The 22,418-nt window shown below is 41.2% G+C and overlaps 3 protein-coding genes across 3 annotated transcripts; all 3 read right to left on the reverse strand.

The window, feature by feature from the left end:
* Positions 1-461: 461 nt before the first annotated feature.
* LOC310935172 (required for drug-induced death protein 1-like) lies at positions 462-2,933 on the reverse strand (the record flags this gene model as incomplete). The annotated part of the gene is made up of 2 exons (XM_083899017.1): positions 462-631; positions 2,637-2,933. 2 exons carry the CDS (start codon positions 2,931-2,933, stop codon positions 494-496), a joined length of 435 nt encoding a protein of 144 aa, XP_083755143.1. The 3' UTR covers positions 462-493.
* Positions 2,934-3,606: 673 nt separating this feature from the next.
* On the reverse strand, positions 3,607-12,101 carry LOC310934763 (structural maintenance of chromosomes protein 6; the record flags this gene model as incomplete). Its single annotated transcript, XM_083898560.1, has 27 exons — positions 12,041-12,101; positions 11,554-11,692; positions 11,067-11,205; positions 10,751-10,856; positions 10,517-10,653; positions 10,311-10,372; positions 10,123-10,203; positions 9,918-10,019; positions 9,684-9,803; positions 9,464-9,562; positions 9,180-9,326; positions 8,932-9,020; positions 8,643-8,807; positions 8,244-8,422; positions 7,929-8,130; positions 7,589-7,703; positions 6,798-6,958; positions 6,441-6,576; positions 6,264-6,344; positions 6,002-6,172; positions 5,703-5,840; positions 5,449-5,594; positions 5,228-5,353; positions 4,993-5,098; positions 4,049-4,201; positions 3,813-3,910; positions 3,607-3,691 (listed from the first exon to the last, which is right to left on the reverse strand). The coding sequence occupies exons 2-27, from the start codon at positions 11,689-11,691 to the stop codon at positions 3,607-3,609; spliced, it is 3,282 nt and encodes a 1,093-aa protein (XP_083754686.1). The 5' UTR covers position 11,692; positions 12,041-12,101.
* A 416-nt stretch (positions 12,102-12,517) lies between these two features.
* On the reverse strand, positions 12,518-22,107 carry ak9 (adenylate kinase 9; the record flags this gene model as incomplete). Its single annotated transcript, XM_083898561.1, has 35 exons — positions 12,518-12,726; positions 12,815-12,929; positions 13,031-13,133; positions 13,231-13,329; positions 13,570-13,739; positions 13,892-14,088; positions 14,207-14,424; positions 14,551-14,697; positions 14,835-15,036; positions 15,110-15,326; positions 15,435-15,659; positions 15,801-16,001; positions 16,063-16,149; positions 16,224-16,443; positions 16,891-17,012; positions 17,111-17,389; positions 17,466-17,669; positions 17,770-17,915; positions 18,073-18,267; positions 18,383-18,442; positions 18,541-18,605; positions 18,708-18,804; positions 18,911-19,058; positions 19,148-19,266; positions 19,525-19,847; positions 19,932-20,071; positions 20,159-20,260; positions 20,359-20,433; positions 20,691-20,813; positions 20,938-21,087; positions 21,194-21,306; positions 21,434-21,530; positions 21,676-21,728; positions 21,804-21,867; positions 22,015-22,107. 35 exons carry the CDS (start codon positions 22,105-22,107, stop codon positions 12,518-12,520), a joined length of 5,178 nt encoding a protein of 1,725 aa, XP_083754687.1.
* Between the last annotated feature and the right edge of the window lie 311 nt (positions 22,108-22,418).

Here is a 22,418-nt window from a genome sequence, read left to right on the forward strand (position 1 = left end):
TACATACAAAAACACTTGATATACAGTACAGTTAGAATTAACTTCACAGCTCATTGACGGCCTTCATTGAACATGACACACACATTTCCAACTTTTCACACTGCTCCAGCTGCTCCACACACCGACTCTGTTCACATTCTTTTATCAATGCTTTGCCTGTAAATCCCTTAAAAACAGACATGCAAAAACCAGCTAGATGTCTGAAAAGAACCATTTTCCAAATGTAAAAAGGCACTTAAGTCTTTAAGTATCTTATTAATCATTATATTAAAACAAATCAGAGTTTGTGTGCTGTTAAAAACATATATTTTACCAAGAAATAACTTCAATTCTTGTTTACAACTTATGAAACGTGTTAAAAAAAAAAAAAAATGTCAAATGTACAATCGTGATCAAATTTCTTCGGTCAGTGTCCACGTGATGCTGGTACATGCAACACAGTTTAGTCAGAAGCTGGAGGAGATTGATTGGTCGATCGATCGATCGCTTCAGCTCAGGTCCCGTTTCTCCCTCGGTGAAAATCAGGGACGAAAGTGGCAGCCATGGCCATCGGAGTGGAATAGCCAAGAGCAAAATTGTAGAGACCAAGCATCAGACACTTCCAACTGGAGCGCAGAGCTTTCCCAACATTCTGGAAAACAAAGACATAACCATCGATTGATTATTGATCATGTATATTCTGATGGTGATCATTAGAAAACCTGAATTCATGTCAACATCAATCATGGCTTAGACATAAACATGATTGATTAGGTTTCCCTGGAAATCATGTCATCACTAAATTCTCCAAAGATTGAATTTTCAATGAACTAGATCAAGGAAATGTGTGATTTTTTTATTATCATTTGTCAGCACACAATCCTATGTAGGATCAGCATGAACGCACCCCGCTGTGTGTGCGATAAAATAAGAAACAATGGGCTCAGCAGGGAGAGTGTTTTTAACCCTGGAATATAAATAACACGTCTTGTGAAGCCTATTGTATCCTGTCCTCTTTGAGCAGGAAAGGGCTGACCGGTGCCGAAGCAGACAAAGCCAGACAGTTTGTGCAGGAAAATAAAGCTGCTTCCTCAACGTGGCACTACACTTGAACTGGGATGAAATTGAATAACTGTTTCGAAATAAGCTGATGACAGGACCGTGGGTTAGGATTTTTAAAAAAAATCTTTTTAAAGACTCAAGTGTCCATTTCAGACTGTCGCTCATTTGTGATTTGTTTACCTGCTATTCCTCAGCATGTTTTTTTTACAGACGTATGTAGGCCACAATGGACTGATAAGAGGCAGATAATGTGTAATATAAAGTCACTTATTAAACCTATTGAACTACTTTTGGTCACATTTTATTTCCTTCTAAATCGCACGTGATTTAAAGGGTTATAAATCAACACGTGAGCTGAATATGTCACGTTGACCCACTTGATCACGACAATAATTGATGATAACACTGATTATTAATTTGATCATATTGAATTGATCATTCCCACACCACCTTTGCAGTTTTTCAATGATTAAGTACGTATGAATAATTTCAATAAGGCCAATTGATGCCGTTACTTTTAACTTACCCACACTGCAACTGCAAGAAAAGACATATTTAATTATTAAATATTAAATTAAACATCAACTCCAGAGGAAAACACTTGCTGGAAATCACTCACAGGTTAAATTCCATCATATTTCATTTTCAAAAACAATGGTTTCCTTATTATACTCTGTAAGTGTGCACCATTGTGGAAATGTAACCCTAATAAACCTCAATGATATGAAATAGAATAAATGAAGTCAATAGTTAACAGAGTCGTTATTGATTAATTTACCCGACATTTTACAGCATGCGTTGTTGTGATGTGATGTCTGATGTGAAGCCAATAGATAAAGCTTTTTTGTTATTGTCCAACACGAGGATCTGGTGTAGAAATAAATCACTTGTGTGTGTGTTATACAGCACACTGTGTGCAGTAAACGGAATAATGGTGATAACTTCCTTGAACTTAGTGCTGAATCACAAACACACACCTGGTTACAGTCAGTCGCCGGATGTGTGAAACGTGCAAGCGATTGGTGACAGATAAAGGACAGAGCAGGAAAGTGGAGCAGCAACATTTGTCTCCTGCAGCAACAGCAGCAGCAAGTAAAGGCCAAAGATGTGACACTTATGAATCTGTAAAGCTCTTTTAAGAACATAATCTCTGTTTTTTCATCTGAGACCCACAAGTCTAACATGATCTGGAACTGACAGCCAGTGAAAACAAAGCTGCAATATTTATCAGATAAAAGAGGATGGACTGAATTATTTAACTGCTGGTCATGCAAACAGGATTTTCAGATTATTATTTTTGTTGTTTTTGATGTCTAAAAGTGGGAGCAAAATACATGTTGACTAGCAATTCAGAGAGTCAGGCCTGATGAATATGCAGTTGCAGAAAAATGCACACAATTTCAAAACAGCCCATAAGATGAAAACAATATAATTAAGATTCAGTGAGGCTGATTAATGCCATATTAAAGTGACATATTGTAACTTACCCGCATTGATCCTATTAGGAAAAGACAAAAGGGAAGGAGATGAAGTATCTAGTTCATCATTTTTGTTTCTGGACATATTAAGCAAATTATGAAAAAAGCAGAACCAACCTTCTTTACTTTCTTGTACTTTTCTTTCTTCCTCTTCTTCTTCTCTTGCTTTGCCTCATCATCCACCAGAGGCTCGTATCTCTCTGGCAGGAAGGCAAAGTGTATTTCTCTGTGGCACTTCTCGTTCTGCCTGCCGTCGTCCGCCTGTGGCCGGCCGTCACCCTCGGCACAGCTCTCCTCACAGTCCACATGTCGCTGATACTTGCATTCTGCTGCTGCTGCAGGACTCAGACTCTCACCCGACGCTTCTTCTGAGTTTCTGTTAAACAGCCTTGACGGAAGAGATTTGGTCTTCATGTTGACAGGGAGGGAATGGAAAAAAGCACTCGTTTCCACAGGAGGTCAGGGATGTTGTCAACAAACTTTACATCCATGAGTGGAAGTGCATTCCAGAGGACCGCCTCGTGTGGGAGCTTTGGCTCTGAGCCCTTAAAGGCGCAAATGTCTCGCCACATGATGACTGACCTCAATAGTTCTGAGGGTTTCTGGTTTCTGGTTTAAACGTAGATCTAAATCAAAACGACTTTTATCCAGTGAATAATCAGTAGAGATTAGGTGCGTCATACTGTGTTCCAACACATAATTTAAAAAGTATACCTGTCTTAGTGTAGTCTCTCTTCAATCACCCATCCAAACTTTTAAGTTGAAAAGCTGGAAAAGTGGGAAACACTTACTCTTTATCCATTAACAACAACAACAACACTGAATCTTTTAACTAATTTATTTGTTTTTAATGAAAAATATTTAGTGGACAACGAAAGAATATTAAAGAAAAAATAAGGATACAAAATACTTCCTTCCTGTACAAAACCCTGATTGTAATCCACTTGTATATAAACATTGAGTATGGCAATCTCTGAACAGTAAACTTATTTAATAACAAAACAAAAACTAGAGCCCATTTTATAAATTTACAACAATAGCCTTTAAGTACTAAGCAACTTCCTGATGGTGAACTAAACCAGCAACCCTATTGGTGGGCGTCATTCTGGCTCTCGTCTCGATCTGGATCTTGCATTCGTAGGATGCGGATGATTTTGCTTACAGGAAGAGTGCTGCAGAAAACAAACAAACAAACAAACCCCTGGATTAGTCCATCATAGGTGATTTACAGAGTTGGTTATCAAAGAGATTCGATATACAGTACAAACAGAAGGGAGTTGTATGAGCGATTACCTCATGCTCTGTGGAGTGAGGAATATAAACTGTCTTTTGCGTTGACCAGCAGCCACTTTCAGCATCATGTCCATTGATATCCTCCTGTTCACCATGTCCTTATTAAACAAAACAAAGCCCAGGATACATTTCATTGTTTGATAAATCAAGTTAGACTCAGTATTTACTTCACAGTTTAGGAAGTTTATTGTCCAGACAGACTCAACACAACTGATAAAAAACCATTATCTTATTACCATGTAAACGTCAAACTCATCGAGGCAGCGGAAAGGCGCCTCTGTGATGGCCCAAAGAGAGAGCACGAAGCAAACCGTGGAGAAGGAGCGCTCGCCTCCAGACAGAGAACGCATGTCGCTCAGGTCAGTCCCGCTTCCCTTGCCTGGCTGAACCTACACAGCAGTGGATAAGACTTTAAGTTTGTACAAGAAATGTTATTATTATTATTTATTTTATTAACCGATACACACGGGACATTGCATTGACTTCCGGTAATAGATAAGTGTCCATATAGTAAATGAATCAATGGGCCATTGTTCCGGCTATTGGTAGCAGCTGGCTGGCCTTAAAATAGACACATTATACCCTATTTCTCCAAGTTAACCTAGTTCCCTGGTGTCCTAATGAATATGTCTGTGACATGCTTTGTTCCATAGCAGTTCAATCACTCTGCCAAAACAGCTCTGTTCAGAACGCTCACTTTTGAGTGACTGTCTCCTTAAATGCAAATGAGACAAAGGAAGCTACACAGACGCTCCGGCAGCTAACAGCAGTTAGCATTTGGAAAAGCCATCATTTGCCGACACATTGCCGTCGTATATAAAATGTATCCAGTGGACATGTAAATCCTCTGAGGCTGAACGTTTGTGTAGAACTCTGTGCTGCACTGTGCAGCCTATTCTGAAAAGACTAGTAGACTAAAATACAGATAGAATTCTATTTTGTCTCATGTTTAAAGCCATAAATAAACTATTACCAGAAAGTCAACAGACAATATTTATATTCAAATCAAATGAGAAAGGAACAATTTCATTAGACCATTTGCATGACAAATAACCAAATTTTAAAAATGTTTTAGAGGTATTCCTCTTAATGGATAAACTTTGTTTGACAGTTGATTATTTATAGCCCGACATTCTTGATTATGTGTTCTTTGATCTGACGTTTCAAATGCTGTTCTTACTGAAATGCAGAGCGTTTCGTTCTTGTGATCAAAGGTCATACTTCCAGTGTAGCCCCTCTGTTTCAACATGCTGTCAAAGTAGTATTTACAGCGGGCAGAGAGGAATCTAAAACAATAAAGAGATGCAGAGAAAATGGATCAGATGGACAATGAGGGAACGATCAAAGCATGAAAATAAACAAGGAGTCAGTCCATGGCCACAATCGCATTATCAGTTCCTGTTTTGACAACTTGCCTCCTGAGCTCGGTGTAAACGTAGAGTCTGCGGATCATGACATTGTCGAGGCATTTGATGAAGCTGTTGAGGTTCTTCACTTGATGCGTGAGGTTCTTGTAGCTCTCCAGAGCCTCGTGGTACTGTCTACGTGAGACAAATGTGAAGGGAGAAGAAGCTTTGTTTGTCTTCTCAGTTTTGCCACGTTAATTGCCACAGTTATTTCACTAAAGACAACCTACCTTACGATTTCCTCGCGGTCACCTTGTTGGTCCTGTTGGGTCGAGATCTTCGCTTTGAGACGATTGATCTCACTATCCAGACTTTTGGCTGTGCGACGCACTTCCATGCGCTCTGGGGAGTTTTCTGTAGCCTTGGTTATAGATGCCTGAACCACAGAGTAAATCGAATCGTCAGACTCTTGACACAGAATGCAGGCAACGATGATGCCGTGATTCCATCATGGTTAAGGTCACTCACTCGCACCCTTACACACCTGATGTTCCTGCTCCTTGCTTTTCACGTTGGCTTCGAGGATCTGGATGTTGCGGAGATGGGCGCTGCGCTTCTCTTCGTAGTGTTTCTTGTGATGCTTGCACTTCATCACGTCCTGGTCGGTCTTACTCAGCTCATCCTGTGGCAGAACAAAGTTTAATTTTGCAAGGAGGGCTTTTTATTAAGCAAGAGAGTGAGAGGAGAGGAGAGTGGAGCAAGAGAAATTGTTTTAAATCACACGTGATTTTGTGCTTGTGGAAAAATAATGCACCACCACAAATGTAAACCTTGCACTTGTACCTTGATTGGATCAGCTTCCTCTCGGATGTTGTTGATCTGCTCTTTGTGTCGCTTGTACTCCTGCTCCGACTCGTCGTAGGAAGCCTTGAGGTCGGTCATCTGATTTCTCGTCTCCTCGTACTCGGCGCGCTTGGATGCGATCTTCGCAATGATCTCCTGAAGTTCCTCCTCCTGTGGTGAAATGGTGTCACAGATAAGTTATGTTGCATGTTGTGAATCACATCTGTGTATACAGATACATCTGTGGACGTTTCGTACGAACCAGAGGGTTCAAGTCCTCCGACTGAGGCTCTTCCACATTCTGCAGGTCACTTAGCTCCAGCTGTAGTTTTGTGGCTTTATCCTAAAGTATTTAAACACATTTCATTATCAAACTCATAGTCTGAATATAGCGTCAGAATAAGAATAATACTGATTTGTAGGAGGTACAAATATTTACTTTAGTCGTCTTCTGCTCCATGTAAGTTCTCCTCAGGAGTCCTTCATTCTGTTTGATGTCTTCATGTATCTTTCTGCTCTGTTGCTGGATATGAGTTGCCTGAGCTTTCTGGTTCTCTATCTCCTTCTGCAAATGTCTGAGAGGACAAAGACAAACCCCAAGATTATAAAACCAATCCCTGCCGTGATATATTTTATAATGTTTCAATTAGTTTCCAAGTTTCTTGTTGTATCGTTTCAAAAACACACAGAGGATTCCCTTTATCAAACATGACAACATCAAGAAGGCAGCGGGAAATGCCACTAGTGACCAGAAGAATCCAGGAGCAAATTCACAGACGGTGACAGAAACACACACCTGATTTCCTCTTCAACATCTCCAGAGAGGTAGTTGGCTCTGGTCTGGTCAGAGGTATAACTGCGGCTGTTGTAGATCTGATCTCCGTCTTTAGAGAAGGCCAGGTTACAGTTCTGGGGAGGGTTTCTGCCCTGCATCACTCTCCGAGCCTCTGTGCGATTCTACACCCCCCCCAAAAAATGAAGATATCAGTGTAGCATACCTTCACAATACTAAAACAAGTCATCATAGGAGTACGAGTCTGTGTCTTAATGTGACAAAATGGATCAAATCAGATCATTACTGACTTTGTAGGTAGTTTGACTTCATATAATATGGTTGCATAGCATATTTTTAGTGCATGGAAACGCGCGTTAATGCACAACGCGTTTCCATGACGACTGACCGGAAAAAGACGCGTGTGACGTCATGTTTACGTGCCGCGACACTGGGGTCCAGGCACCGTTTACCAGTTACCTCCGTTAGCTGCATTAGCTCGTTTAGCGTTGTTAGCGCGCCTACAGTCGAACTGGAGCGATCCGTTTATTAAACGAAACGAGCAGCGCTACAAATAACAAGCGTACCTGTGTACTGCATATGTGTGCCTCTGTTTTTAAAGTTTAGCGTTACTTTAGAGACTCATTTTAACAATCCAGAGTCACGTAAACATGACTTCAAGCGCGTCTTTTTCGGGTCAGGCGCCATGGAAACGCATCATGTGCTACCGTGCGTTAGCGTTAGCCGTTAACACGCCAAGCAGTACAAATGTTATTTTTCTTGGCCTTTTATTTTGAAAAATAAAATAATTTTACCTTAATGAGTAGAATAGTTTCTATGCCCCGCTGATCAATCAGGCAGTTTGCTACAACTGGGTCCTCAATCTCCAGAGCTTGAAACACTGAGGGATACGGAGGGTGATTCACAGCCCTGACACATGAGACACAACAAACCAATATCACACACTATACAATACACACTATCAACATATACCATCTCTTGACAGCTTGACGGATATTTCAGGTTTTATGAACTTTGGTTCTATGAGGAACAGACACATAATCAGAACCTTACACACAACTGTCTGCAATTTTCTACCATATAGCAAACAAGCGCTTAATTTATGTTTTTATTGAACAATGTTCACGTCCTCACCTCCTCCTTGTATCATGGAGTCGTGGCATGAACTGGCTGGTAATTATTGTCGGTCTGCGGCCACCTTGGTACGCTCTGGCCATGAGGCCTTGTAGCACCTTCTCATCTTCATGATTGTCACAGGTGAAGGCCTGCAGCTGGCCTTTAAGACAAACTTCTACAGCCAAGGCCAGCTCTGGATCCTTGAGGCTGATAAGGTAACCTGTAGGAGACGCAAGTGATCATAAATCATAGTACAGTACATCATAAATAAAGAATTTCTTTTACAAGAAAAATACACAACTATTTGTAGTGTAACTTGACACCAAGTCTTACCCAGAGGTCCTCTGGGTTTTTGCCTGAACTGGCCCCTTTTGTGAGCCTCCTCAATGGCAGCGAGGAGTGCAGGCATGTGCTCTCCGAAACGCCGCAGCCGATTGGAGCGACTGCTTTCCATGGTCCGCAAGTTCCTTTCGTTGGCATCAATAGACTTTTGCAGTACTGCCAGTTCTCTCCTGAGGAGAGATGGAGGTGGACAATTTGTTATGTCAGAGGCGAATTTGGCGGTAATGATTGTTCTGCTGAGTTTAATCTGCAGACCAGCGGGACTTAATTATAAGTACTGACAGAAAAAAATAACTGAGGGAGGGATTCACATAAAACGTATCTGTGAATAATTTTCTCTTTTATCCCAAGATCCTGATTCACACATGATCTTGTTTTTGGCACCCCTACCCAATCTTTCCGTGTTCTTCCTGTAATCGGGTGCAGGCATGTTGATACTGGTCAGTCTGCTGGCTCAGAGTGGAGATGTGGTGTGTTATGTTCTCCAGCTCAGCTTTTATCTGCTCCATATGCTCTGTCCTGGCTTGACTCTCTGCTCCAGTGGTCTGACTGATGCTACAGAGACAAAAAAAAAAAGGTGATAACAAAAACTAGAAAAAGGAAAAGACAGTCGAGACAGAATGAAAACATACACTTAACCAAATGGTCACACAGAAGAACAAACAAGATGAAGTCAAACCTTAGTTTGAGATCATTGATCCTTGTGGACAACTGAGCCTTGTCCTTCTCCAGGTCCCTCAGGTTAGCTTTGCATCGGTGGGCAGTGACCTAAAGTACACGCATAAATAAGGAGCAGAAAGGTCAGCCATTTACAGAGCTGCACACAATTATAACAGTGACTTTAAAAAGCTGGAACAAACCACAACCAATGATAAATAAATAATACCAGAGGTATAAAACAATATGGACAAATCACAGGACCCTGACCTCACAGGACTTGAGAAGAGTATTACGTCTTTGGGCCTCGGCCTTGAGCTCGGTGCATCTGGGCTGGAGATCCTGGACTTGTTGGGTGATCCCCTCCAACTGTTCCTGAATCTGTTTGTACTTCTTTTCAGACTCCTCAACCTTATGCTGCACAATCACAATCAGAGATGTATGTAGTTGGTTACATGTTACGCACGGTGTGAGAACTACTAATAGTAGTTAGCACTAAGAATACACACTTTCATAACTCTGGTTTTATACTAATAACTAATTTACTATCATACCTTCCACTCGTCAACTTTCTCATCATATTTCTCTGTGGACTTTCTGTCCAACTGCAGCTTTTCCTTCATCGGCTCCAACTCCTTCTCCATTTCGGTCACCTGCAAATTTTTACCACACGCACAAACAGCCATGAATATTTTGATGGACTGTCTTTTAACCCAATATCACTAGCACACAGGCAGACAACTGGTTTAAGAAAACAGTTTGAAATGATCTTACCAAAGCCCAAACCATCTGCTTCTGTAACTCGTCCAGTTTGGTGGACATTTCGTCAAGTGATGTCAGGCTCTTGTAACGTTCCTCTTTTTCCCGATAATTCTGCTTTATATCTTTCAAGTGCTGCAACAGTCACATGATCAGACATGGCCACACAAAACTAACTAGTTTTAAGTCACAATTAAAGTATTTCAATGTATCACGTAAGATAATATATTGAGCGAAAAACACAATTACTTCACTGTGTTGCTCCACTTTATCAGCAGTGATATGCTTGGTGCTTTTGATGTAAACGAAGTCCTCTCTCATCTGGTCCAGTTGTGTTGCTTTCATAAAAAACTGAGCAACAGAAAGAAAGAAGTTAAAAGAAACACACCAGATCAATAGGAATAGGCAAGAACATTTGTCATTTTTGTTGTTGCATTTATTATTTTAGACAAACCTTGTACTTGTCCCCCTCTCCTTTTGAATGTAAGAAGTATTTGCTCATCTCTTGAGTCAGAACCGACATAGGATTGTTGATCTTTAAATAGAAAATTTAAACAACATGTTAAAAAAAAAGACTCCTACTCATCAACACAGCAAAACACTGTCATTATTAAGACAGAATAAGACTTGTTTTACTCATACCTGAATGTTAAAAGTGTCCAGCATGGACACAAGCTCTTCCTTCTTTGTTGAGACGATTTGACCTGCAAGAGCAAAGAAGAATGTATCTAAACATTCTTAATGTGTAATGAGAGGAAGCATCTACTGTAGCTGCAAAATAATGTGACAAAATATTGCCTATTTTCATATTACAATATCACAAATTGTAGCAGGTTCATGGCTTTTACCTGACTTGCTCTTCAGTTTATAGGTTCTCAACCCCTCTCGTGTTATTCTGAGGTCTACAGTGATGGATGGACCGAACACTTCAGGCTTGTAAGCATCCTTTCCTTTGTTACGTAGGGTAACCGATACATCAGCTGAGCTGGGGAAACAAGGCACATGACACATCTGATAAATCTGCGGAGTGCCAAGTGGTGCAACATATAAAAGTCTGTCACATAGTGTTGAGAACAATTTACCTTTCTCCTTCTTTCACAAAACCTTTGAGGGACGATCCTCTGTTTGTAGCCTGTGCACTTCCACCTAAAGCAACTATGAGAGCAGTCAAGATGGCACTCTTCCCACCTGTAAAATTCAACACCGTTAAACTGGAGGATAAGACAATAACAGAAAAGTTAGTTAAACAGGAGCATGTGTACAACTGTCAGCTGTTTAAAAATACCCTTATGTGACAAAAGCCTATAGTATGTGAAATTAAATGTCCAACTTTACAAATTAAGTTAATTCATCCTCCTTGCTGGAGAGGGAGACGGTATTTCTGTTATTTTCACTCACTTCCATTGTTGCCGACAACAAAGTTGACATTGGAACCAAAGGCGAACGGGCCGAGGTTTGTGTGGCACATGAAGTTCTTTAAGGTGATGCGCTCCACGATCCCTGCATCTCTCACCACATCACCACCACCACCTTCGACCTGAACACACGTTTTATTTCTGTCAAACCCACTCATCAATTTCCTGCCACATATGCAATTACTTGTATATTTGCAGAACAGCTTTCAAAACGAAATAAATATTAGATAGATACTACAGATGAATACAGATAATCATCAACATCGATGCATGTTCTCTTAAACTCTCAGACAGAGAAAGCAGATGAAGTCAAGGAGGTAGTAGCCTAAAAGTGGTGGTCTATTGCTGCTGTAGCCCATCCACCTCAAACAATGATAATTATAAACAATAATAATGTAATTTTTTGTGAGGGTTTTTATCGCGATACAAATCGTAGTAATGTGTTATAACATGATAGTGAACGTACATACCTGGCTCAAAAGAGGATCGTCCCGATCGTCATCATCAACAATGTCACCTTCGTCTTCTTCTTCTTCCTCTTCTTCCTGCACAGGTCTGACCCGTTTGTTGAGGCTTTCACTCGCAGAGCTGTTTTTTCTTTTAGACATTCTGTCCACACACACACACACACACACACACAGCACATCGTAGGGGAAATGAAAATGAAACTTAACACATGTTACAATCGCAGTCATGCAATTAAGTTTTAGCGATGTTAGTTGAACATTCATTGCTCACATTTACTGGACATGTTCACAGCACTGACCGCACATGAAGGTATAAGGCACTCACAACAACGGTGTTTACATCGCTTTAGAAGCGTCACCTAACGCGCTAAGCTAGCTCACACTACATGCTAAACGTAAAGTTACTATGTAACGCACGTATTTCTGCAGTGGTGTAGAAGCAGAGAAGGGGTTACTGTATCCATCATTGTTATTGGTGATGATAGCTTACCTAGGCTGAGGCGGTGTCACACAGCAACACAACTCTCTTCACAACACAGACGCAGAGTGTTGAGAACAACTCTGCTCTGCACTGTTTATCGAATTCGCGCTCACCGCTCCCGCAGCAGATCTCGCGAGAGTCAACGCGAGAGTTGTTTCCGCTGTAATATAAAGTTTTGAGGGGGAAACATCAAAGGAAAGCCCAATTTTAAACATTCTTATCTCCGTGGTGCTTTTCTCCCGTATTTTTTACCCAGAGCCTCTTCGGACTCAAAGGTAAATGAAATAAAACAGTCCACATTCTATTATACATAATATATTTTATTCTTTATCAAATTATTTCAGTTACATTGATCATAAAGTGGTCATTCTCTTGACTGTCTTACATGTATAGCTAAGCTACAAAAAGACAAGAGTACAAGACCATGTAAAAATAATATTGAAAGCCACAACAATGGTTGTGGTCGACTGTCCAAAGTGCAAACAGCTACAGCACACAGTTGACTTTTGGCAGGTTTTCCAAGGCCAGGAACCTGTTCAATTTGAATTCAAAGTCAATGGGACGCTCTCTGGGAGCCTTGTACTTCCCTCTCATGGTCGAGGTCAGGTAGGGAATGAGGGCACAGTTCTCTTCAAACAAGGCAAGCTTCTTTTTGTACATCTGACGAGTGTAGTCCGTGCTTTTGTGGTTGAAAGCTGAAAAAGAAAAGAAAGTAAAACGTATTGTATTTACTTTGATAAATGCTGTGTCAAAATCTACTTGTCAACCTCGCCTTTTGTTTACCTTTCAGATATAAGGCCACGTAGACGAGTGCCGATCGTTTTGCACTGAGGAAGGGATACTTTGGTTTGAGACATCCAACAGCTGTCGTGGCCTTGATGACTGCTACTGCCACACCCTGAAAAGACACCAGCGTAGGTGTCACAGAAAATCACATTTTGGGCACCACTTAACTCTTAAAACAGTGGTATTTTTTGGGTGTGGTTCAGTGTGTTTGACCTGTTCCAGGTAACCCAGTGTTGGAAGAGAGGTGAGGGGCACAGGCTCACTAAGAGGAGGAATTTTACTAGGCAGGTTCTGGTCCCAGTAGGTTTCAGGAGTCCTTGAGAGACAATGTGTGAAAAAAGCCCTGGTGAATTTTTATTAAAAGAAAAAAACAAACAACTGACACATTCATGAAATATGCAAATGTATCAAACCTCAAAAACATTTCCTGTTCCTGTTTTGTCTTGAAGATATAAATACGTTCCTTGTATTCCACTGCATATTCCAACTTTCCTTGAACTAGGGCTTCATACCTAAGAACAAATAAGCATTCAAGGATATAACATATTGTTAAGAGTTCAGGGCAGTAAAAAGAGATGTGACAACAATTTAGTCCTTTTGAGGTATTCGCTTTGGCTGTGTGACATTTAGAGTGAATCGCTTTAGTTTCCAGCCATTACTGTTTACATTGTGTTTACATACAAACAAACAATAATTAGTGTTGTCTGGTAGTCGGGTTGATTTGATCTTTAAGCGGGTGAATGCTACAGTACCTTTGCTTTCCCTCCAGGTAAGTGACAGGGCAAAAGCCCTTCAGCTCCACTTGCTGTGGGAACCTGTCCTTCACTTGTATCTCAGTTAGCTTTCTTGGCAGCAGGTGGGGTTGTGGGAGAGCGTGAGGGCAGCCAGGAGGCACAAACTGATCTGGAGTGGACAGGAACTTCTGTCATTGAGAGAACAATAACATTACTGTTAATAAAAATGTTACAGTTTGAGTAAAAACACTTTTCACAGAAAATATCCCGAAAGGAGAACAATATGTTGCTACTTGATAACACTTGATAAGTAATTTTGCTGAAGCTTCTCAACAGTTACCTCAACATGGTCTCCCCCACACATTTTGTAATATTGTTCCCTGTACTGGGCTGCATGTGTCAAAGCTGCAGTTTCTGAGCAGTCCACTAGGTGGTGATGTAAAGCCAGGCAGACAGGACAGTACAGGCCGAACTCTCCAAGACGACAGTGCAGCTCCTGTGGTGTGACACACAGCCTGTTGATGCAGGCTGCTTGACCTGGAAAAAATTAAATGCATGTTCAGGATGACCTAAATTTGTCCTCTTACGATTTGCATGCATTATTTTAAATATTGTTTGACTTCAGGTGTGAAATCCGATGTCTGATGCTACTTACCGCTCCATGCTCTCTCAAGGAAGTTGTGGATATATGTTATGCTGATACTGACTTCCTTTAAAAGCCTGCTCCATATCCACCATTTGCTCTTTAGGGCATCGAGCACAATCCAGTTCTGATATTGTTGCTGAAAGTATTTCTTCACCCGCTTAACTTCCTGCTTGTAATTAGAGTTACAAATGTGGAGGATCTCAGTGCTGTCGTGCATCAGGTGCGGCCTATAATGAGAGGAGGAACATCAAGCATGATACATTTGCTTGATATTAACTTTGAAGGTTTCTAATTTAAAAAATATGTTGCTATAAAGAAAATACAGGTTAGGGGGATCATTCTTGCTCTCTCACTTGTTGGGTTTCATCTTGTCCAAATGACCTCTTTTCAGCACCTCCACTGTGTCCAGCTCTAGCTCAGTGACGATCATGGGGATGATACTTCGAGAGCCAAGGAGTTCTGCTTGTTTAAGTGTCGTCGGAAAGCCGTCCAACACATACCTGGAGTGCAGAGAAAGAAAATGCAGGCTTTAAAATGCTTGTGCAGGTTTAATGATGGATCATAGTGAAGAATTTAAACCTCATCTTAAAGCAAATTTCACAGCTCAGGTTCTTTTCAGGCCTGTTCACCGTCTCACCCTCGAGTGATGCAAACCGAGCTCATGAGCGCCACCTCCAGACACTGAATGGCTAGTTCATCTGGCACAACAAGGCCCTGGGAGAGATGCGTTTTCATCTGGACTGCCAGGTCGGTGTGCTCCTGTGTCTCAAGCACCATACGCATAACACTGCCAATGGACAGCCGCGCTACACCATATTTCTGAGCAAACATCTGTGCCACTGGAAAGAACCAGGCAAATTAAGCAACATGATGAAGATAAGCACTTTGAGGCGATAATATTGCAGGCCTTACCAGTGGTTTTTCCAGATTTGGGTGGTCCAAGGACAGCCATTTTTACAGGGAGGGATGGCTTTGGCCTTGGCTGCCTGAGATACTTCAAAGGGTTCAACATGAATGTCTTGCGGTTTTCCTTCGATGCAAAGAAGTAAATGTACTGATTGAAGATCAGTGGATATGTGGTACTGAGCGGCCACTGCAGAGGCTGTATTATGTTTCTCTCTTTGTATAACTGTAGAAGGAAGATGTGCAAGGATAAAGAATTTAGGTTACTCCTACAACATTTATTCATGACAAAAATAAAGACCTCATCTCCCAGATGAGGCCATTCCTGAATTACACCTGCCTTGATGGGATCCCAGCAGCCGAAGGCACTGTGGAACTTGTAAGAGGAAAGCAGCAGCTTCTGTGCCAGGCTGTATGAGATTGGTTGACACTTTTGGAAAAGTGACTCCCTGTTCATCAGCAGAGGTTGCAATTTCTGGAGGAGCTGATGCCGCACATATCGAGGCTTTCGAGATGCACTAATTGAGATGCTGGGTATGTTTTGCTCACTTAAAAGCTCCTGATTATTGACAAGCACAAAGCAGAATATATTAAGTACAGTAAAGACAATGTAAAGCTTTTTTTTTCTTCTAAAAATGACACAAAGGCATTAATTGTAAATGTCTAGAGTGTTATGATGGGTTTGTGTTTGTCTTTGTACCGTCACAATAGCGAGACTGTTTTCATCCGACATAAAACGCTCCTCTATCTCCATCTCCAGCCTCTCGGTAGCTGCGTCCTCAGTCTCCTCACTCTTTGTGTCTTCGTTATCCTCCTCCAAAGGAAACTCATCCTCCAGAATGGCCTCTATTTCTTCCTCTAAGTTATCTGTAACCTCTTCCTCTTCATTGTTCTTTTGAAACTACCAGATTACATGATAAAGAGTAGAAGGAATAGTTATCCAGTGAAGGGCATAGAATCACAGTGTTTATGGTGAAGCGGCTAACCTTTGTTGATGTAGCACCTTTCTCTGCCATTAGTTCGGCCCTCCTCTTGACAATGTTCTCCTCCTGTACAAAAGCAAATCTGATATTGGGACTTATTCTTCACATTAAGCTGGCAGAAAAACAAATATCGTACTGACCTGTTTTTTCTTCCGCAGATCATGAAGGAGGTTCAGCTGAGCTTCCTGGTAGCTGCGGCGCTCGCGCCACTTCTCCAGGTATGCCGGCAACAGACGTTTCTGAACATCCGCAGCGTCCACTGACATGTTGACCACAATGTCAGGGTAAAGCTGATGCTGCATCATGTACTCCACCTCGTCAGGATGATGGGGGAAGCCCTCCAAGATAAAACCAGTGGACCTACAAGGTAGAATCTTCAGGTCAGGTGGACACAAAGATAAACACACTACATAACTCTATTTCAGTGTATATGTGACTGTATTTTCACTGTATTCAGCATGTTTTAAAAGACATAAATATATAGTAGGTGTTAAAGGAAGTTCAACGTTCAACAAAAATGCTTTTATATTTGATTGACATCAGCCATCCCAACTAAAACTGGGGTATTTGATGTTTTTGTGTGTATTATGGAGATAGTGATTATATTGGAAAGGATGCTGAAGCCAGAGCAGCTGCGAAGGAGGAAAAGAGGACGACCACAGAGAAGGTTGTTAAGGAGGTCACAAGGACAGTTGGTGTAACACAAGAGGACACATGATAAGATGGAGGTAAATCAGCTGTAGAAGCCAAAAGAAGAAGTGTGTATTCTACAACTCAATTTGTGCTCTGTGTTATGGGTGCATGTACATGTATGGCTCTTGCTTCCAGTATGGTGCAATAACCATATCCAAGATCTGTGGACTGAGTGGCTCTCCATTTGATAGATAGGCTTCGATGGCCATTTCCTCATCAGTCAGTGCCACTTCCGGCTGTAAACACACAATAAATACACAATAATTTGATGTCAGACAAAATCATAATACACCAGATACTGGTACTAAACTGATTTTGGTTTATTGACACTAACCTCAGTGTCGTTCATGTTGGCAGAAGTATCCTCCACATCCTCCTCTCTGTCCTGCCTCTTGGCCTCCTTAATAAGGCCATTCAGGTCTTTCAGAGACTCCTCTGAGTTATCTACCTCATCAGCATAAAGCACCCGCTTCTTTGTCTTGGCCATGATGAGCATTTGGAGCTGCTCCCTGAACTGAATATGGAAGAGGCTCAGCTGTTGTGCGAGCCACTGACCATGGGAGGTCTTTCCTGACCCTCGATTGCCAAGGAAAAAGACCCGCAGAGCAGGAGGCTTGGATAGAAAAACAATATAATTTGTGAGAATTTATCTTTCCACATTTTCTTTCTGGGCTCATGCTGTCTTGTACCTTGAGTGGCTCAGTCCTCGCAACAAACTGTGCAGGGTTTTGAAGAAAGGCATCTCTTGCTTCAGTGCTGGAGAAGTAGAAGGTTTTCTCGCGGTACCTGGCTGATATTTCGTCTGTACAGGGCTTCAGGACGTTGTGTTTTTTTAAGGCCACAGGGCAGAAATGATGAGTATCACCGAGTAACCTCTTGGCTGTTGTGTCCACCTATGGTTTGTTTAGAAGAATGAGATGCAGCATTTGCAATATTTGTTCATATTTAAGCAACTCTGCCTCAATAATATCACAGAATGTGTGAATTCTTCACTTCACTGACTTCATCTTCCTCATCTGCTGCATCATTATCACTGGTGCTTTCCTCAGCTTTCTCTAGCTCTGCTAAGGCTTCAGCATCCTCTGCCTCTTCATCCAGATCCACAGCTGACAGCTCCCAGGGCACGTACTCGAAGGGCTCTGAGGATCACACACGTTAACCACAGACTGATATTGTAGAGATAGACTGGAAAGACGGGGATTGTCAACTTTTCTGACTTTGACCTAATTTCCTCAACAGGAATTTTTCTGTGTAACAGAAAAATAAAAGATTGTGATTGAGAATAGCAACACTCACTCTCCATCTGAAGCACCATCTCACTAAGCAAGTCTTCTGGGCTTTTGCCATCCATCTCCAGTTCTGAGTAGAGAACAGTTGCAGGGGGCTGCATTTGCTCCCATTCAGACACAAACTGATGCAGTTCCAGTTTAAAGTCATTCATCTCTGGGACATCTGGATAACCCAACTCCCAGTGATCAGGTAGTGTCACAGCTTGAGCAGCAGAGGCAGAAGAAGGAGAATATCAAATTTGAAAAGTGATTTGTCAGATTGTGAGAACAATTTGTATATGTGATCTGGAAAACAACATTTAATAAAAATGTCTCACCTTCGTTTTTGGTTATGTCAGAATGTACAGGGCTGCTGGTGCCTGATTGCTCAGGATATTCTGCAAATATAAGCAATGCAACAAAAAGCAGCACACTTTTATTTTTACTAGAAACAGTCTATAGAAAGTCAGACTTCTTATAGACGGACTATACATACCTTCAGTCTCCTCAGCTACTGCCTCTAGATTTGAATGCACCTCTGAATTGTCCTCATTTTTGCTGCTAAAATGGGGGCAAAAGAAGCACAGAAAAAAATCCCCTTTGCTCAGCTATAACAAACTGCAAAATGTTACACAGCTTGTTTGTCATTTTTATCACACATACAATGCCTCTTTCTCCTTTGCAGACAGTTCGTCCTGCATCCTCTTTACGACCGCTTTGTCCACGCTCTCTCTGTTCATCTCATACATTCTTTTCAGAACTGTTTAACACAGTGAAGTGCAATGGTACATTAACACTGACAAATGTACAGTTAGTTTAAATGAAGCAACAGCTTGTTTGTCATAGTTTGTTTTGGTGTCTCCTACCTTGATGTCCACCACTGTCTTTGAGACAAAAAATGATGTCTGGCAGGATTTCACCTTGAAGTAAGGCATCCATTTGTGAGATGTTTTTGGGAAAGTTGTCAAGCACCCATCCAGTCCTGGCCTCTGCATCTCTGTCTGTATCTTGACTCTGCAACATCAACCTCATAAGCATCAAATGGCGTTATTTATGTATATTTTTTGGATGAAAAAGCATCATGTTTTAGACTTTTGACTTACCTCTTGTATGCATTTCCTTAGGACCTCAGCATACAGGCCAAAGGGAGATGTACTCCGTTGTTTGGCTTCCTCCAGGGCATTTTGCACTATGGCTTTTACCTCTGGGTGATCCTCTGTCACTGAGCACAACAGAGAAGTAGTACACACATTCTGATACTAAAATAACACAAACAGTTGACACTCAAATTCAGAGACCAATTAGTACATATTGTACTGAATGAATGAAGACAGAAACGTAAAACAGGAGTTTGTAATTTTACCGTCTGCAGAACTGGTTTCATCTGATAAACACACAAAAAGCATGAGATTAATTCAAATTTGACAACAAATTTGATACATTTATACAGGTGGAAAAAAAAATATCGAGCTCAACTTGCCTGGATTCTCTCTGCCACTCTCCTCCATCTTCATTGTGATTGTCTCAATGGCCAGCTGTATGGTCTCTTCTTTAACTTTGTCAAGCCTCTCCTGTTCAGTCTTTGCCAGAACTGGCTGCACCATTGCCTCCATGTCAACAACCAATGCGTTGTAGTGTTTGGCTAGAAGCTTACACAGGGTACTCTTTCCTGCTAGAGGGGGCCCAATGATGGAAACCCTGCAAGGGGGCCTGGGCATTGGAGGAACTAAGTACCTTCTAGGGTTGGAGACAAACTTCTGGTAGGCCTCCTGAGATGCGAGGATGTATAGTTTGTCCTGGAAGCTGTGCAGGGGTTGACATGATAGTTGGCTGTAAACCACTGGACAGTTTTTTTCATTTGGATATAGCTGATAAAAGACCACTCACCCTACAGATAATTCAGGATTGCCAGGTATGACCTGGCCCTCCTTCAGAGCGACAGGGCAGGTTTGGCCCCAGCGGCTACTTCTCCACCTAAAGCCTGGGGCCACTGTCTTGGCGGAAGACATTTTTCTCATTAGGTCCTCCTGGAAATAAAATAACTACTTATTACATCACACACTTGGTGGCATTTTTAAGTATTCATATAACTGAAATAGTTATGGACGTCAGACCGTGTCAGTATCTTCTGGTAATTCCTCATCATCACTTTGGTGAAGGAGGATGGGGACTGAGGCACGTGTTATTGCCATGGATCCAAGACGCGACATTACCGACTAAAAGCCAAAACAATTCATTGACAATAATTACTTCTTTTACATGATTAAATGTAAAAGAATGTGGTTTTATAGTCAGAAAAATATTGTGTCTTTACAGAGTGAAGCTCTTCAGGTGTTTTGTTCCCATCCAGTTCCAACAAGTAGAGGGGGTTGTGCTCTGCCATGTAGTCCTGGAAATATTTGTTGAAAATAATTTAACTGTGAGTGCCAGTAGACTTTTATTTTCCAGGGTTCCATTTACAAAAACATAGGTATTTAAAGTTCCGTCATTCTGCATTGTGAGTGCTCTTTAAACCGAGTCCACAAATTAAGTTCACACTTTATGTTGGGCTGGAAAAAGATAACCACATTTAAACACTAATCATCTAATCGCTGCATCTTATTGTGGTATGACTAGTTTATTTTTGTGCATCCTGTGGTAACTCACCTCCAGTGGTCTGAGAATAATTTCCTTATACTTGTTGATTCGAGTCGTAGCATTCTTGACCAGGTTCTCTGATGGACATACCATCTGGTCAACACTATCCTTTTTGGGTTCCTCTTCATCAGCCTGCAACCCAAAACCCAAATAATCTGATAAGTGTACTACATAAAACTAGGGATTGCGTGCCACCAAATTATTGTAACAATAAAGACACAAAGGGTGAAATACAGGTGGTTTCATTAAATCATACCTGTTCCTCTTCATCTTCTGCTTCCTCATCCATGTTCTCCTTCTTCATGTGCACCTCTTCATATTTCCAATTGCCTGTAGTGTACAGCTGCCCTGTCTCTGGATGCTGCTTCACACCTGATAACCTCTGGGCCAGGTCCTTGTCTGCACACTTGTAGAAGAGAGTTGCGTTAATAATAATGACACGTGGTATTTATAAAAAAAAAAAAAAAAAGAGCATGTATTTCATCTTAAAAGACAGATAATGTGATGCTTACTTTGATATTAATGATGAAATCCACTGTAAGCTTGAGGTTTTTGATCACCTCGATCTGCTCATGCACTTTCAGACACTCCTCCGACATAAACGGCAGGCAGCTCAGCACATATCCTGAATCACAACACACCAATCCATCAAACAGAGAGTTATGGCAGAGAGATTTAAATCTCAAAACACATTTTATTTGCATGCATGGTCACTGCTCCAAGTAAAACAAGTTGCAAAATACATGACTTACCATAGTGCGCCACATCTGGTGAGTTCAGCCTGTCAAGAATCAGCTGCAGCACCTTGTCTTCTGGTATACTTTTCCCCTCAGATAAGATATTTATGAGCTAGAATTGTTAGACAATGCAAAACATTAATCGCAATAGAGAGCAGATGGAAACATTCCATACATCCATCTTCAACCTCATCGTCCACGCGAGGGTCGCAGGCACATGGAAACATTATGATACATAATAATACAGAATTACTCACCTCTTCCCCTTGCTTTGTTTTATTGTGTATGTGTGTGTTGAGCAGATCTGTGTCTGAAATAGTGTAAAAGCAGATGAGGAATGTCATATAAAATTGTTGATAGACGTACGAAAGGAAAAAGGGCTTACCATCAATCAAGATACACTTCCAGGTCTCTGCAATTTTTTGGGCTAAGGTGGACTTGCCAACACCCTGAAATATAAAATGCTCACGTTATTGATATGAAGTCACATGATATTTAAAAGGGTCAAATGGACATGCAGTATTTATGGGTATACTACTTCAAAAACCCATTTTTGATCCTGTTTATAATTGTTGTATTACAGAGAGATTAATTACCGGTTTCCCAACTACAATGAAGCAGGTGGGTTTGGTCTGAAGACTCAGTCTCCCAGCTTCGTCTTCTGTGAGGTTGTCCACAAACCCCTCCATTTTATCTTATTAAACATTAACACACACAGGGAGAATGAAAAGTCACAAGCAGTTGTAACGCTATTTTAAAGTCAAACTAATTTTTCAGCAGAGGTGTATTTACCGTTTCTTCAGGGTAGTCCTCTATCCCGTTTTAAAACGTGTATTATTGTTCTGTTAACTCATACCGAACACATTTATCTGTCTAGCTTTGCTCAACACTGCTCGCAAGGTTGACGGCCTGTCACGAAATACGGTTGTCATAGTAACTAACAACTAAAGACAGGGTAGTCCACTGTTATCTTTTTGTTACGGGCTGTTCTTATAGTACT

The sequence above is a fragment of the Microchirus variegatus genome (genome assembly GCF_963457635.1).
Source record: "Microchirus variegatus genome assembly, chromosome: 12".
NCBI classification, from domain to species: Eukaryota; Metazoa; Chordata; class Actinopteri; order Pleuronectiformes; family Soleidae; genus Microchirus; species Microchirus variegatus.